Genomic DNA, 17,298 nt, shown 5'->3' with positions numbered 1-17,298 from the left:
AAAAAACATGCTTTTTAAACTTTAAGTGTTTGTGTTTTGCTTTCTAGATAGGAGCTTCTCAATAAATGCCCTGATTGGTTGCAAAGATGAAGCCAGATTCTCTTTTCTACAAAGAAAACAGAAGCTAGTCGGGCTAGCAACTTCAGACGTTCCCACAAGACATCAGTCTGTGTTCACATTGAGTCACCTGCACACTCATTGCTGTATTTGCCCTAAATCATGGCTCTGTCCCAGTATCCTCTCCTGCAGTCTGAAGCACCCAAGTGCATGCTCACAAATCCCCTACACTCAGTAGACAAGCGTAGTGACAAAAAAAACAAAACAAAAAAAAACCTCTACATGCCAAACATTTAACCTACCCTTCATGCATCTTTCTCCTGATATTGCTGCAGTGATATTCAGAGCCCAGGATTCAACAGCAGAGTAATCACAGTTTGCTTTAAGGCCCAACATCGATCAGTCGAGATAAAGAAGGGCCAACACTCTAAATTCAACAACCCACCTTATTATTATACACATCCAGCAAACACACACCAATATCGTCATTCTTCTGCAGTTGTGTTTGTTCTTCTCTTAACTCTGTTTGGGGTTTCTGCCCACTCCTGGGTCAAATGTGTGACCTTTTAGTATCTAAACACTTCACTAAAGAACTTCTAAGTTTAGAGTTTTCCACCCTTTGGATTTCCAGTTTCATAGGGAACATTCATTCGTGCAGAGTGAAGTCAACCTCATTTTTGAAAATATTTTTCATAAAAGCTGTTACAACATTGGATAATTCACATTTTAATTTTGAGTAGAAAGGCCACCACAGCACCGTAGGCTACTCTACGGGATCTGCCAATTTGATTTCAGGCATGAAATCAAAGTTTCTGTTGTAGTTTAACTACGCTTCTAAAGTCTAGTTATTGTCTACAAACAGGTGCCACAGACAAACAACCAGCCGTGCAGACTGCCTTTACAAAAATTAAAACCTCATTCTTTCACAGAAGAGCTTTCTGTTACAAACAAGTACAATACAATTTTATTTATATAGCACATTTAAAAAAACCACAGTGCTTCACAGAATGAGTTAAGAGCAATAATTCAGTTTCTTCTCTCCTAGATGTTCCACCATCAATTACTGGTGTTATTGCAAAGTGTTTGGAACCACAGCAACTCCAGACCTCCTCTGTTATTAACATCAGGACAGAAAACTGTGTGCCAGGAGCTTCATGTCATGGACAAGCAGCTCCTGCAGCTGTATTGTGTAGGTGGTTCAGTACTGCTGCCATATGTATTATGAGAATAATATTTTATGGTTAAAATGTAGCAGGAAAAAAATTAAAGGACAAAATCTGAATTACTTGGACATACTGACAATTTATTTTTGAAAACTGAAATAACATCTTGTTTGTCTAGAAGCAGGTTTATATAATTATTTTAGCAACTCCTCCATTCTCTCGTATTTAAGGAATACGATTTTAGGAGCGCTCCCTGTTGTGCAACCAAATTTCTGTATTTCTGATTAGCAGGAAGTGGAATGGTTGGCAGAGATTGCCTCCAGCTTCACTCTGTTCAGCAGCTCATTGTGTCTTAAGGCTGTGTGGTGCTGAGCAGGTGGTCTGTAGCGGTGTTTTTTTAAACCTTTAAAATGAAGAAAATCTATGAAAGTGTGAGAGAAATTTTACTATAATGATCTGAGCTGCAAATGAAGCTCTTTATCACAATTTCACATTAAAATATAATTTAATACCAACTTATTTTTCCTCCTATTGGTATACAAGACACCATTTTTTAAGATTTTACATCAGATTTATTTTTAATTTGAGTCTAAATGCAAAATGAAACTACTAGATAAGCCTAATGATTTACATTCAGTTGAAAATCTTCAAGAAACCCTGACCTTGGTGTGACTCTGTGATTAAGGGAGATTGGGAAGGAAATGCATAGCAGGTCAAAGCCAAAGCACAAGGCCAGTGCAGAAAGCTGACAAAGAGGCATCGCAAAACACTCCCGAGGGTTAGAAGAAGGTCAGTTCTGCTAAAAAACAAAGGCGGCGAGACCAGAGAAGCTCGACTTTTGTTGCAGCTTTCAAGCAACAAACAACTCTGTTCCTGTGTTCAGTGTCGGCCTTGGGTCGGTTAGCGTGCCCACTGTGATTAAGGGAAGTAGCTGCTGTAGCCGATTCTGGACGTGGATGTTTAACCACAGTCAGTGCTGAGGTCAGAGAAGTGGTTGATCATTAACAGGAAACTGATGGCAGTTTGTTGCAAATTACTGCAGCAGTGAAAAGAGAAAAAAAATAAAAAAAAACAACACAAGACAAATCAAATCCAGAATTTGGCTTGTAAAGATAATTTTGCATCTGCTTAAAGAGTAATAAAGTCCCCATCCTCACACATTACACATTAATCAGCCAACAGGTTAAAGTAATAAGATGCAGAAGCTTTATTTATATCTGTGTCAGCACACCGAGGGATGGGAAACACCGTCTCCCTTTCCCTGCATCAGCTTCACAGGGTAAACATTTTCCACCTTGTTAAATGTACCCGCATTCACTGCGGTTGTTTACCATGAATCACACAGTGTGATGCCCGCTAAAGCTAAAACCAGACCTGTAGGGCTTCGGTGTAAGGATCTTTTTTTTTTGTATAAGACGAGGAATGCAGAGTCAGTTCAATAAACACTGAAGCTGCTAACAAGTCTGGGCATTTTCAGGGACTTGTCCAGGAACTTGTCCAGGAACGGGAGTGAAAACCCAAGAAACCACACAGACTGATAATAAACACCACATGGAAGGTAGCATCTGGAAGATGGTCTTACAGGTACCAGGTGTGCTTCTTTATTTGGGACTACACAGCATTTTTAATCCCCTCTCCCTCATATTGAGACACGTTTCGATTGGCTCTAGTTTTCAAACGCCAACACTGTAAGATGAGCACACTTCTAAAGTCTGCCTTTTATTAAATGGTTGCAAAAAAATTAAAAAGGGTCTCCTGCAGGTCAACACCTCACTGTCTAGTTCTACATGTGCTTCCCCTGAGACGGGAAATTAGAAGACACCACAAACCACCACACAGACGTTTGTGGACTACGCTGAAAAATACCACAAACAAAAAGGATGTACAGCTACAAATACAGACTGGGAAACTTCTGGTGACTGGGTGAAACCGATGGAAAGTTACTCTCAGAAGGTTTTTCCTGTTTCTGTCATTTATTTGAATGTGACAGAAACTTGTGCCCAACAAAGACGATTATGAGGGCATCCCCACAGAAACACAAATGATCATCAGACAAAACAGCAGCTTTTGTCTAAGAAGACTATCGCAGAATGAAAACTTCAGCTTCCTTTTACGGTTAGGTACCCCACATTTTGGCCCCTTCTTGATTTCTTTTTCTTTTTTCTTTGCAAATTTCTCCCACTCAACTGTTTCCAAGGTTGAAAAAAATGATATTAGACAAAAATAAACCTCATAATCTCAATGTGATTTAAATCTGACTACATCTGAAACGTGTAAGAGTGACAAATACCCCAAGAAATCGGGAAAAGAGCAAACCCTTCCTATACTGCACTTCATAAATATTTATAACCACTTGAACTGAAACCAGCAATGGAATGCAAAACAAGTGAAACATGAGAATTTCAGTAAAAAATTAAAATTGAAAATATTTCATAGTATGCACACACAGTGCAAATTAAATACAAAGAGTATTATTTTTATTGAGCCATGTGTCGCTGAACTCATCTTCAGGGTTTCCACCAGTGAACTGAAAGCGCATCAGCCCACTGAGCCTAAAATCAACCCGGGCAAGACCTTCAGCGTTGTGACGTGACTAAGAACATTTATAACTCCTAATGTAATGTAAGAAAATCTGAGGTGTTTCTGTTAGTAACTGTGAATTTAAGATATTTTCAGACTTTTTAAAAATGGCCCATAAATGCTCTAAAGACAGACAGTGAATGCAGCTCGGTGCACACTGTCAGAAAGATTTTAAAAAAAATAATAATAATAATTCTCAATCAAGTTGAATTCAAGGCCACACTTTCCACTGCAACTAGGTCAAACATCCTATTTTAGACGCACAACACAGCTGACATTCACAGCTGTCGCTCAGGTGAAGGTGTTTATTTTACCACCATTTAAAACAGTACTTTCACATGTAGACGGTCACCCTAGTTCCCAGTATAGAGCACAGGATATCTCACCCACCTCCTTGAACTTTAAATATCAAGTTTAGGTACACTGTGCTGACAACAAACGCCAAAGCAAACGAACATTTTTGTATTATGTTTTTTGTTATTTCTCTACACTTTTGTTTTTTTGTGCTACACTTTCATATAGCACATGTCTTTTAGAGAAAGGGATGCTATGTATAGATCACATTTTAGTCAGAGACCTAACTTTGTAATTGAACTGCTAAAATTCACAAACTATTTCTGTCTATTCACATTTCCTGGTTCCCACTCTGTACACAGTGTGAAACAACATTATAAAGGGTTTGAAGGCAACTGTATTGTATAAATTTATAAAACAAAACCTCTATCACATTTAATTAATTAGTATTTTAAATGTCATTGATCATTTTATGACCTGAATCTAACTGATAAAGTTGTTTGTGCTGTTTTTTTTAAAGCAACAAACTTAAAAGTTATAACTTTTAAAAATAAAAAGGCAGTTGTCTTGAAACATACGATGGAATGTCGAATGCAATAACTTGATGACCAACTAAGAATTTTATTGTGCTTCTAAATCTGAATATTATTAAAGTGAAGGCTCATAGGTGCACAATTAAACTAAAGTGTCCAGATTTAACTGAAGGTCTGAGGTTGGAGTCGTAGCTCTGCTCGTTTAAGCCTCGTTGCCCCCGCCTGTTTACATGAGTGCAAAAATATCATGAAGATGGTGCAGGATTTTCCTCATCGCTGTGATGCTGTTGAGGTTGTCGACCTCCCTCCTTGCTAATGTAGAGGATCAAAAGGACATTTGTGGCTGTGATTCTTCACCAGGTCTGGAAAAGGAAAAAAACAAAACAGACCACCAAGGGTGAAGCGGCCGACGGCTCAACGTAGTACGAGACGAGCTGCATCTTACAGTTACGACATATGTTGTTGTTTTTATTTGTTTTTGTTTTTATCTGAAGCACCACAAACCTTACACTGGATGCTACCAAGCTTGTCCTATTCAATCCTATAAGCTCTGATAGGCCAGTCAGTGTAGGTTGATGTTAAACATTTTAGTATTACATGCACTTTATTATAGATGTATGAACTCTTTTGGCTCAAATGATATTCTGAATTTTAATATTTCTCCTCACCAGCCATCGCTCAACTGTAAACACAAGCTTAAAGATGATACATACTCATTTCTCGTTTGGACTAGCTTTGCATGACTCAAAGTTCAAAGTAATCCTTATTTTTCTTACATCAGGCCTTGCTGGAGCCTCTGAGGTAATATTTGTCTGAAACAAGCTGCTTTATCTGCTCTCTCTTTAGATCTGTCTCCTGATTAGCTGCCCCACAGAAAAAAAGAAAGCCTAAACATGGGGCTTCTGTGCTCACACCCAGAGCTGCCCAAGGTGACCATACTGGGGACATCTGCTTTCACCTACATCACACGGAGTCAAGAGAGAAGAAAACTTGAGTCTTTAGCGTCGTTTAAAGCCTGAGCTAATGACTAACAGTGATTACTTATACACGACTTGATTAGCTGAAGTTTTGGCCATGTTTAATGTGAGTATTCCCACTGTGACAGCTGATATGTAACAGAAAGTATCACAGTTTGAAAACATCTATTTAAGCTGCGAACCACAGACCAATTTGAATGTGAAAATTGTGCACATGATACAAAAAAGTGAGTAAAGCTCCCAGCAGAAGTGTACGGGCATTACTTCCATTTAGTTTGTTAGCTTTAGGGCATGAATCCAGTATGCAAGTCACTTTTAAATTGGATAAATTGAGGTTGATGCACTTGTACTGTTTACGTTAACAAAACTAAGTACACCAACTGTTATTTGTATTGCTGCTTGCATTTCTGTGTGTGTGTTCCTCTGAAGGGGAAACCACTGCAGCAGAGCTAAGAGAGCAGCTGTTTGACAAAAGTAAACAAAGACTCAGAGGAGGGAGGACAGGAGTTCCTAACTTCCTGCACTGTTACCCACAACCTGCGTCACGAGATCATTCCTGACTGTGCACACAAACACATGATCTATATACTGAAGGGAGCCTGATGCAACCCTGGCAGTAAAGAAAATTAAAAAGTTAATATTTAGTTTGGAAGTTCAGCTTCTTTAATCAATCTTAAAGCCTTCCCATGAGGGTAAATGATTCACTGCTCACCTGGGACCAGGGTTTTCCTTCTTTGTGTCTCACAGGAGGAAAAATGCTCTGTGTGCGATGGTTTGTTATGACTGAGACAAAAATACAGCCAGCGAACGCTCTCCCAGAGCAGCCCACAGATTCAACAGAAACAAAACAAACTCACAGTTCCTTCCTCTCGGCCGTTTGTTTGGATCTGCGTGTTTCTTATTCAGTCCCACAGTTAAACACCAAGAGACCAGTTTATCAGTCACTCCAGGTCCTCCAAGTGCTTCTGGAAGTATTTATTCATCTTAAACTGAACACCCTCTCCTTATAGTGTTGAAAGATTTTTCTCTTTCTTTCTTTTATAGAAATTAAGCATCAGTGATCCTGCTTTGAACATCAGTTGGTTGTTATTCTTTATCCAGTTTAATGCTGAAAGTCCAGTCTGACACCAGAGTTGAACTCCTGGCAACAGCAACAACAAAAAAAAAATCCTAGTAACAATGAGCCAATAGAAATCACGATTAACTGACATTTTATGTCGTTTAAAGTTTAAAATAGATTGTGGTAGCCAGAGACTGCATATAAAAGTAGGATGTAGCCACTGTGGCATCACTCATTGGTGTCTGGACCGAAAGTTAGCATGCTGGGGTTTTTTTGAGCGGTCATGTGGTCATGTCACACAAGAGGGTAGACCACTAAGTTAGATGGTTGTTGCTTCCTGCTCGGAAAAATTAAGCCAATGTGAAAATCCCTTAAACCTGCATTCTGTCCGAAAGGCACCAGCAATAGCTGTGGTTGCAAAAAGACTTCAGGTCCTATAAAAGGCCTCTGAAAAAAATAAAATCTCTCTTTCTTGAACTCTGGAAACACTTTGCTGCCGAGTTTGCAGGCTTAGTCACTGATTTGGGGTCATACTGAATAACCCATTTTATTCAGTATTCAGTTTTATTTTTTAAGGAGCATTAGCCGTTAAATTTTCCACTCGCTCATTGGCTGACGACTTGTCAGTCACAAAAGCAAACAGTTTCCAACCCAGACCCACCCCTCATTTTCACGTCCCGTTTCTTACAATTAAGATGGCCACAGCAGAAACCTTCAACTCAAAGGGGTCATAACAGAAATTCAGAAACCAGCGGATGACATCATGGTAGTTGCACCCATACTGTCTCTGAGTTATTGCTCGCTAGCTTGAACATCTATGCATGGGCACGGCACAGACATAGATACCTGCTGATTCACACCAAGTAACAAACCAATAAAATATTTAACTTTCAATCGCCAAACGCTAAAGCACGGACTTCTTGGATGTCTGTACCACACAGCGAGCCGTATTATTAGTCAGATATTTTCACTGAAAGCACTACAAAAGGCACAAACACAGTCAAAAGGTCCAGCTCTGTGACTCCAATAAGCAGAGAGTTGAGGGCAAGAAAAACTCTAAGAGGGCGTTACGTGTTAATACCAGGTTGTTTTTTGTATGTTTGCTCTAAACAAATTTGACATTTTAAAACACAAGTCAGTGGGAAAAAGCTCATTTTTGTAGCAAGCCTCAAGTGGCCACTAGAGGAACTGTGACTTTGAAGATTTGGACATTTGTGGGTTGAAAAGATGAGTTGACAGACAATTTAAAATGAAAAAACATCATCTTTTTTCGACTGGCGGGTAAGTCTCACTCACAGAAAAACATCACTGGTACATGGCTATAACTACCTCCGCCAAGAAGGTTGTGTGTGTGGGTGGGTTGCTCGCTTGGCTGGATTACTCAAAAAGTTATGGATGGATTTAACCAGAGATTGAAGTTAATCACTTTTAAGTTGGGCCAGTCTACCAGGATCTTGATGTGGACTCATCTCCACTGTGAGAAAAGGCTATATTGGACATTTGCCATCATAACTTCAACAAATTGGCACAAACTAATCTGGATTCATGCACAGCTGGGGGCACATTTTCAGCCTTTGAGGAGGAATGCTGTTCTCAGGCGTGCTTGTTTCTTTTTCAAATAAATCCTCATGCTTTGGTCTTTTTAGATTTTAACCTTAAGATAACACGCAAATGAATGCAACAGATATGATTAATGGTTTCCACTTTTAGAACACTTCTACCTCCGTGGTGCTTAAAGTAGTTTACATTTCTCAGTTATTCTCACACACAGAGCAGACCTGGGAGTCAGTTTGGGGTTTTGCACAAGGACGTTTTGACATGTGGAAGAGGCGGGGACAAAACCACCATTAAACTGAGGTTAGTCGCAAGCACGTCGTACCACCTGAGCCTTAGCCTTAAAAAAAAAAAAAAGAAAGAAAAGAAAAAAAAAACACCTCCTCTCTGAAGGATATAAATTAATGAAGCTTAAAACTCATCTTCGCTTTTCTTTTTCCACTAAAAGCTTCACCACGGGGCTCACACTTCTGTAAAATATGGCTTAAAACAATAAAAACTAACTTTAAGAAAACAGAAATAATGTAACCAAGACTCTGAAAACATTCGTTCTGCGTTTCCTAACAGTATAATGTTTGTCAAGTCAGATTTTAGTTGACTGGAGGGAAAATTTTTTACTGTGCTTCTTTTTATATCCCAGGCAGATGCTGCCAAGCCTGTAAGGCAGAGAGGACCTGAGAAAAGAATTAAACAGCACCTCCTTGCTTGATGAATTACTGCAGTGTTAATATGCAAAGGAAATTCTGTGTTAAAGGCAGGCATTGAGCATCATCATGTGACAGCTTCAGGGCAGTCTGAAGAGGCTTCTTTGAGTCTCCAGAAAAAGAAATTCTCCACAGCAGTGTTTAAGCATGTGATTGCACGCCATGCAATTAGCACTTCCTGTCTGATAAAGAAAACCCCTTGAGAGCAGAGCCCTGAAGAGAGGTGATGAACTGGGTCAAAAGGCACGAGGAGATGCCAACAAGTCATCAAGCGATGAGGAAGTGAAGTGGGTACTCCCCACAAGATGTTCAGAAATGTCACAAGAATGGAGGATGGAAATAAGTCAGCACTTAGCTGACACTGTACTGCATTTAAAAGATGAGAAACACAGAGAGACCTTTACTTTAAACTGAGTAAAGAGTTGCATTTAAACTGTAAGGTTTGATTTTACCACCACAACAGAACATCTGACCAAAAATAAAGAGCCAAATCATAAATTTTGAACACACTTTTATGTAAAAATCCTCCCACAGTGCAGTTGTTTCTACACTTGCATCCACATTAAAATGTCAAAACAGTTAATTCTCCTCCTACTGAACAACAATAAGCCGAGCAGCCACAGAAACCCACCGAACAACTAACATTTCCATTTAAGTAAAAACCTTTTAGCCTTTTCTAATGTACAGTTTATTAGAGCAGACTGCCATAAAACAATGTCTTGGGCTATAGTTTTCATTCAGAAATTACACAGACTTCACCTAGGCAAGCTCAGACCAGCACCGTATGTGATTAATTTATGAGCTTGAAGGCCTCTCTGACCACAACCTACAGCAGGTGGAGAGGCTGGTTCAGAGTGCTGCTACGCCGAGCTAACCAAAGCTGCAGAGCAGAACAGGGACTCCTGTCTCCACCTGCAGCCCAAGACTGTGCAGTTGGGGCTCAGACTGAAATATTTGCAGAGGAAAACTTATGTTTCTTACAACACATGCACAAAAACACCAACAACTATCTGCTATAAGGACAATCCAAATCTGTGGAAACTCCTCCTAGTTTACTAGCAAACAATGAAAAGCTGCACCACTGCCAAATGTTATCTCTGTAATATCACAGCCAACACAACTTCACATTTCATACATTTGCTGTACAAAAAAAAAAAAAAAAAAGCAAATTGAACTTTGGGAATCAACTAAAGTGGGCTGAATACATCAAACAAACCCACAAAGAGTCAAAATGATCAGAAAAACTAAAAGAAAATATAAAAAATATGCCCACAAAGCTGGGCAGTAATGATAAAACCAACATCAGCATTTGTACTGGATAAATGCTGAAAAATGAAGAGCTGATAAAACACAGACACAAATCAATTAAAAACATCAATATCAGCATCAGCTGTGAGCCAGCTTCTTTATAAGCACCTGTATCGGCTCAGATTTCCACAATCAGTTCATCTTTCACACAAAGAACCACAAATCAACTTTAACAAGGCAAGAAAAAAAAAGTTCAAACACAGAAAATGGCTCGAGGGAGACATCACCCAGACAAACAGAATAAATGTGCAGGCTACCCTCACACTGCTGCTCCGGTCTGATTTTCACTCCTTTGTTTTTAAAAACATTCCTGAGCTGACACAATAATAGAGCATTACAGGCAAAACCAGCGTTCACGGTTTCATTTGTAAGCTGATTCAGATTAAAGAGGATAAACAGAGTCAACTTAAACTTACGAGCTTCTCCCATATAGAGCTGCGTGTGGATGAGGAGCTGGAGCCGGGAGCGGTTTCACTCTGACACAAATGGCTTTACTGAAACCAAAATTTCATGAAGTGAAAGGTCACTTTTACCTACACATGTCAGCATCTCCGCCACAAGACTCGTGGCAAAACACTCAGGTGAGCGATGGAAAGGTCACGTGTTCTGTATACAACTAATATAAGAAGCACATATGAAAGCGACCCTAATCAGAAGTGAAAAATATCAGATTCGGTGTGGTTTGTGGTGTTCAAATAGTCATGATAGAACAGATCTGAGTCATACGTGTGCAAAAAACATCAGGTTCAGGTCACTTTCTGCTTCAAGGACAACTTCAAGACGCCAAAACACAACTATGAAGAAAAGAATTTCATTCTTTGCACATTTTTACTCCTTAAAATAAAAAATAAAAACAATTCTGGCCGTTCAAGATCTTCTAAACACACCCCTGAAACAACGATCAGCTGCGCTCATCAAATTTCTGCTAATCATCCTCTGAAACTCTGAAATTCAAATTCCACAAACACTGCAGCAGCTGCAGCACCGCCGTCTGCACCAACACCATTTAAACAGACTCGAGCATCGTTCGACTGCCATTTCTATCGTCCTCTGTCGGGCAAAGTAATGAACTGTTGTAAAGCTCAATTATTTATGTGGTTTGTCCAAAGAGGCTTCACGAGGAGCAAAAAGACAAAACACACACACACACAGAGGAAGTGTTTATAAGATAAACAGAGGGACTCTGGCTGGCTGCTCGTGGACAAATCTGTGAGGATTGACTGCTGGGGAATGGCAGTGATGCACATTTTCACACCCAGCATGTAACGCTGCACATTTGTCGATCTGTGAACTGCAAACGTCTGTTGACACACAAATCTGTCAATTCTCGACATAACAAGGAATCCTTCAAGCCAATTGGTGCTCCGCGGGAGGATGCTTTGACTTAAGCATGCCTCCATCAGGCCTTTAATCTTCAACTTTGTTAAATGTATGTAATCAAGTAAATATCTGCACATTCACAAGGGCCAAAAACCGCCTGTAACACACCGTTGTGTGAGGTGGCAGGCCCTGGAGGACATGAGTGCCACTGAGGGAGATTAAAAGCAAAACACTGGCTTGCTTTATGTTAATACTGCGCTTTGAAAGGCAAACAAAAGCCACAATTCTCTGTTTACATTAATGAACTCGGGACACAAAGATTTGAAAGCAAAAATGCATCACATCACAACTTAAAATAAAAAAAATGAAAATGGGGATACAAGTTTTACACGAAGCGTTTGGTGGCAGGGAGCACCAGGATGTCTCAGGTGAACCGATAACCGACCGGCGATAAAATAAGCCTCTCTGTTTGTCTCGCTGCAGTGACCAGAGGGAGGGCACTCCAATAAAGCAGCCACTACTGAAAAGTCGTGTATCATCTACCTTAAACTCAATCCATAATATGAAGTAAAGCAAGGAGAGAGGAAAGAAAAAGGCCCGATCAGGGTAGCCGGGATAGTCAGAAACACAATCATCACGTCACTGGAACATAAAGATAACCATACAATATTTTAAAATTCTATTATATTTATTGTTATAGATTAGTCCCTTTTCTTTTTTACTTTTAATGTGATTTACAAAAATGCACAAAATTAAAATTAAAGATGAATTTTACTCACGGCATTATTTATTATTTAATATTTGCTTTTGGTTTCACACGGGACACAATGCCCAGTCTCACGTGGGAGGAAGTTCTGCTTTTGAGCCTTTTATCCACCAAAGCCTCGTCTTCAGAAGAGCTTTAAAGGGTTTAACGTCCCCTCGCGTCCAATGCCAAGTTGCAATGTTGAGATCAAAGCAACGCAATTGTTCAGCTGCACTGATGGTTGCAGAGCAACATTACTAAGAAAATCAGGAGATCGGTGTAAAGGCAAACTGCTGACCTGTGCACGCTGTGAGTGCAGGTATATGTACCACTTGTGCACTGGTAAATTACACAGGTTATTTTGTTTGTCTAGAAACACAGAGCACAAAACCAGCATCAGGGTTACTTTTCCGGTACACGAGCTGTTAGCAGGCCAACTTTGCAGAAAATCTCAAATTTTAGGCTGCAAATGAGCACAAAGACTGTAAATTAAACTCTCACAAGGCGACCGCATTAGCCCGAAAAACAGCAACAAAGTGCACTGACGTCTGTACGCAGCATGAAGACGATAACAGCAAATGGAGGAACCAAAACTACTTCACCATCTCATGAAAAAGAAAATCCTGGAGGAGTTCAAGGAGAAACAGCACAACTTAACCCAAACACTGGAGAGCTATTCCAACACTACACTCAGTTCTCAGATAAGCATAAATAATGTTATCACAGCAACAACCAGCAAGGCTGTACTTCCTCTTATTCAGCTCATACCTTGCTCCTCTCTTCATCTTCTTCTTCTTCTACGCCTGACATTTCAGGAAATAAAGACGCTATTTTCAATCGAATCACACATCTTGAAGGAAGAAATACAACCAGGTGGCGAGTCAACAGAGCACTTCCCCTTAAAAATTCCATCCAAACCAACGCGTCTTATAGCCGAAAGTATCTCAGGAAACCTCGAAGCAGGACGGTCGCTAACTCACCTTTTAAATTCTTGGGGTTGTTCTGCTTGGTGCGCGGCATCTTTCCGCCTCAGTTCACAGGTGCATCTTGAGGGGTGGGGGGGGAGTGGCTGTTAACCTTGAGGTGAGTCGACTCCTGAGCAGTCTTGGCACATCTAGAGGGGAATAAACAAACACACACATATACTGTGAATACATCAAGTCTGCAGAGGCCAAACATGAGCTCCACAGATCAATGAGGCACTGTGCAGCCTCTCCTGCTCCCACTTGGCAGCTGTCTGGGAGTCCAGGACAGAGCGGCTGATTGAGCGTGCTCCTCAAACAGGTGCCCGGGTCGGAGTTTTTCCCCCCAATTCAGGGCCGCCTTGAAACTACGTGCAGTGCTGCGTGGTGAGGCTCGGCCTGCTCTCTGCCGTCAGAGGGGAGGAGGTGTGAAGACATTCTGTCGATATCAACATAACCCTGCAGCGGCTGCTATCTGCCGCTCTGATCTCGAGGCTGACACAGAAATGATAGAGTTACTGCTCATCACTTTAACGAACGTCAGCGTGGATCTCAAATCATGCAAACTATACAACCCCCCCTCTGAGCGTCAGGCAAAGAAGTGTCAGAGATCTTTCTGTCAAAGTTCAGTCTTGCAGGTCTGCATCCTCCATCGATTGTTTTCGCACTGATATCAATCGATGACCTTTCCCTAAATGGAAGATTAGAAGCTTATTATGGCTGCAATGCAAATTCCAGCTGACAGAAAAAGGTTGGTGTTCAAGTTAAATGTTACCCAGATGTCAAACCCACAGAGCTACCTGACATGCACAAGCAACCGCAGAGCAAACGCTCCCCCTCTGCGCAGACAGGAAATCACTAAAAATCATAAATAAAACCTCTCATTTAATGGCACCATTAGCCTTCCTTTGCCCTTGCATCATCTCCACCCCAAAACACCCCCCTTACCCCTGCAGGAGACGTGCATGTTGCAGTGAGCAGCAGTGCTTCAGGAATCAAGTCTTTTGTTTCTTCCCCCCTCCTCTCTTCCTCACCAATGTTACATAACACTTACTACAACTGGATGATGATGATGATGATGATGGTGATATTTTGTCTCCATACAGTTGGTACATGTGGCGCTAGAGCAATGACATCATCTCACGGTACTCACACTCGCTGCAGCAGGTCGCACAAAAACACATGCAAGCTCGGCTTCAGTAGACGCATGAAGAGGGGCTCCTCGCCGGGTGGTGTTTGAGCGCAGGGGTCGACGGCGCGAACGAGCTAGGGGAGCAGGAGGAGAGAGACGTTTCGTCTGTCTGTCAGTCCGTCTGCCAGCCAGCCTGACTGCTTGCCTGTGTGTTTGTGCGCGCACAGATATGCGAGGAAACACCCCGATACTAACACGACAGAGAGAGAGAACGAGAGCGAGGGAGAACAACATACAATGCTGCGTCCCGTTCAGGTGACCAAAGAGTGATGATTTCACACCTGAGGGGCGAAATGCAAAAGCAGCCCCCACTGGCTCTGAGTGCGTTAATCACAAGACAGAAATATTAAGCATTAGATGCAGAGCGGGCTGCAGGAGCATGTGTGCTCCGGGTTCATGCAGTGCAGTCATTAGAAGCAGAGCTAAAAAGAAAAAAGGGCATTACTGGCATTTAACTGTGTGCAATGAAGTCAGCAAAAACAATGCGTGGGAATAGCGTATTTTGTGCCTGTTGCAACACGTGAACGCCCTGTGAGGGAGGGAGGAGCCAGGGAAAACCCCTCGCTTGTCGCTGCAACAGCGCTCGAATGGGACGCTTCCCTTTATCCAACAAAATGCAGTCAGATTCCAGTTCAGCCACACACACAAATACACACGTTTGTCACGGCAACAGCGGACACACAAACACACTGAGGAGCAGCAGGTGTAGCTGCTTGGCTTACCTCCAAGTGCAACAGCGGGCACTGCGCAGAGAGGCGACCCCGGCAAGCGCAAGTTTTTTTTCTTTTTTTCTGTGCTGCAGGGTCCAAAAACAACACTGCGCAAAAAACAAATAATAAAATAAATGCACAAACAGACTCACACCTCTCCTCTCTCAGTAACAGACCCCCCCTTCCTCCTGCTCCTCTTCCCCCTCCTTCTCCCCCCACTCAAAGTTAGCGACGGGCTAAAACCGGGCAACACACACACACAGCTATAAAAGCATGTCGGACTGTCTCCGGCTGCAGCAGCCGAGCTCGACCTTTAGCAGCCGCAAACGCGCGCGGGGGAGCAAAGAGAGCGCGCGGGACGCGGTGATACTCACAGGTGCGGGTTTGGCTCGTGTCAGGGCCGCAGCACACCTTTTAGAGTAAGAAGGGGATCCGCTGTTTTTTCTCCCTTCACCTTCTCTCTCACTTTCTATTGCAGGAAACAGACAGGCCTACTGACGTCAGCGGGGGTCCCGTCTCCGCCTCCCAGCCACGAGGGGTGTCCTCCCAGGCCAGCGGGGGGCTCCCGACGGCCGCCACGTTAGCGCAGGCCCCGACGCCTCCTCGTCGATTCCCCTTCAGTGAGCCGCACCTCCTCCTCTTCCTCCCTGTGCTCGCTCCCTCCACGTCTGCAGGTGAGGCGCCGCATTCCGCGTCGCTTGTTGCAACCCCCCCTGCCGGACCCCCACTCAGCCTCTCCTCTGCACATAGCTCAGGACTGACGGTTTTCCCGGAGGTTCCTTGTTGTCAGGTCACGTTGTGCCCCTCCGCCACTACCGGCCGGGCTTCCCCGTGCACGGATCCAGCTGCACGGACGTGAACGGGGGGGTGGGAGGACTTCGTGCACCAGGACCGCTGTCCGTGGCGGTAAACAAAGGAGAGGGATAAACCGTGGTCTGCACGGGTGCCGAACAGCCTCTGAAATGCATACAGTTCAAAATGACTCACCGAGAAGGCCTATTTTATGGGATTTCTTCCTCCACTAACATATAAAGCCACAAACACCAGTGAAAGTGTGGATATTCAGGTGCCTTTGGGTTCCCAGTTACAAACCAAGTGATTTTGTTACCTCATATGGGTTTAATTCCTAGACTGGGAATCTCCATCTGAAACCTAAATCAGATTTGAAACTGTGGGAGATCGGGTTTCAGCCTGTTATGTAATTTAAACCATAAAAAAAATAGATTAAATATTTTCCACAAGCCTCAAAAAGATAGAAAATCAGGAAAAATCTTTTCCTACGTATAATTAAATTATATAGTGACTCGTTTTCTGCAAGCTTTATTTGTTATTGCATGCTCTGTACAATTTTTTTTCAGTTACAGATACTTAAAATTTAAAATATAAAAATATATATATTTTTTAATTTTTTTTTTAGTATTTTTCTTATTTGTTTTGCAGATGGGTCTCAATTATTTTTGTCGATAATGTAAAACATCTAAAAATATTATATATTTACATATTTATGTATCTGTATTTTGTATTTAGTGTTAGTTTTTGTGCTTGATCTCCTGACGAATAAAAATAATATAGAAAATAGTCCTATACTAATACTCCAGGGCAGAAATCTAGTTTTAGGACTGATTTTGATTTCATATTGTTATTATAAAACTATTAAAGGGTTTCATTAAAGGCCCCTTTTCTGCAGCACAAATACAATGACATTGCTGTACAAAAATTAAAACAACATTGTGTAAAAACAGGAAGCGTGCTGCTGCTGCACTTGAGTGAGTAAAATGTTAAATGTGATTTGAATCAGTGGTTTCAGGTGTGTCCTTCCTTCAGTTAGTGTTCATATGTCTGTTTGAAATATGAACATGTCTCTCCAGATATGTACTCTAAGTCTGTAGCTGTAGCATCGAAGGGGCCAGTAAGAGTTTTACTGGCCCTTGTTATATGTGACTTATGATTTCCTCCACAGTAACCTAAAAAAGCACCACAGTTCTCCTGAGCTGACAGGGAAAAGTTTGATAAACAATTCATCTCTGCTGGGAGGTTTTCATCTGTTCAATATTCAGGGTTTAATTGATTGTTTGCTGTTTTTATGTGATTGCTTGTGGGTTTTCAAGCATAACAAACCAATTAATGCGGTAATGTCTA

General features: G+C 41.7%; 1 protein-coding gene across 4 annotated transcripts in view; it reads right to left on the bottom strand.

The window, feature by feature from the left end:
• The window catches only part of hivep1 (HIVEP zinc finger 1), a 65,709-nt gene extending 50,048 nt beyond the window's left edge, over window positions 1–15,661 (bottom strand). Inside the window, exons 1-2 of one of the 4 annotated variants that reach the window (XM_005942664.2) lie at window positions 15,534–15,661; window positions 13,276–13,409 (exon numbers count right to left, since the gene is read on the bottom strand). In XM_005942664.2, the coding sequence (XP_005942726.1) occupies window positions 13,276–13,315 (40 nt within the window). In that variant the 5' untranslated portion in view covers window positions 13,316–13,409; window positions 15,534–15,661. Of the gene's footprint in view, window positions 1–13,275; window positions 13,410–14,311; window positions 14,742–15,171; window positions 15,267–15,533 lie in introns of those variants that run through there. The other 3 variants (XM_014340192.2, XM_014340190.2, XM_042224769.1) reach the window with 3 other exon arrangements.
• Between the last annotated feature and the right edge of the window lie 1,637 nt (window positions 15,662–17,298).

This window comes from Haplochromis burtoni, unplaced genomic scaffold (genome assembly GCF_018398535.1).
Source record: "Haplochromis burtoni strain Fernald_Lab_line unplaced genomic scaffold, NCSU_Asbu1 Contig_149, whole genome shotgun sequence".
NCBI lineage: Eukaryota > Metazoa > Chordata > Actinopteri > Cichliformes > Cichlidae > Haplochromis > Haplochromis burtoni.
Note: the sequence above shows the minus strand (reverse complement) of the source record. Positions and strands in the feature narration are given on the sequence as shown.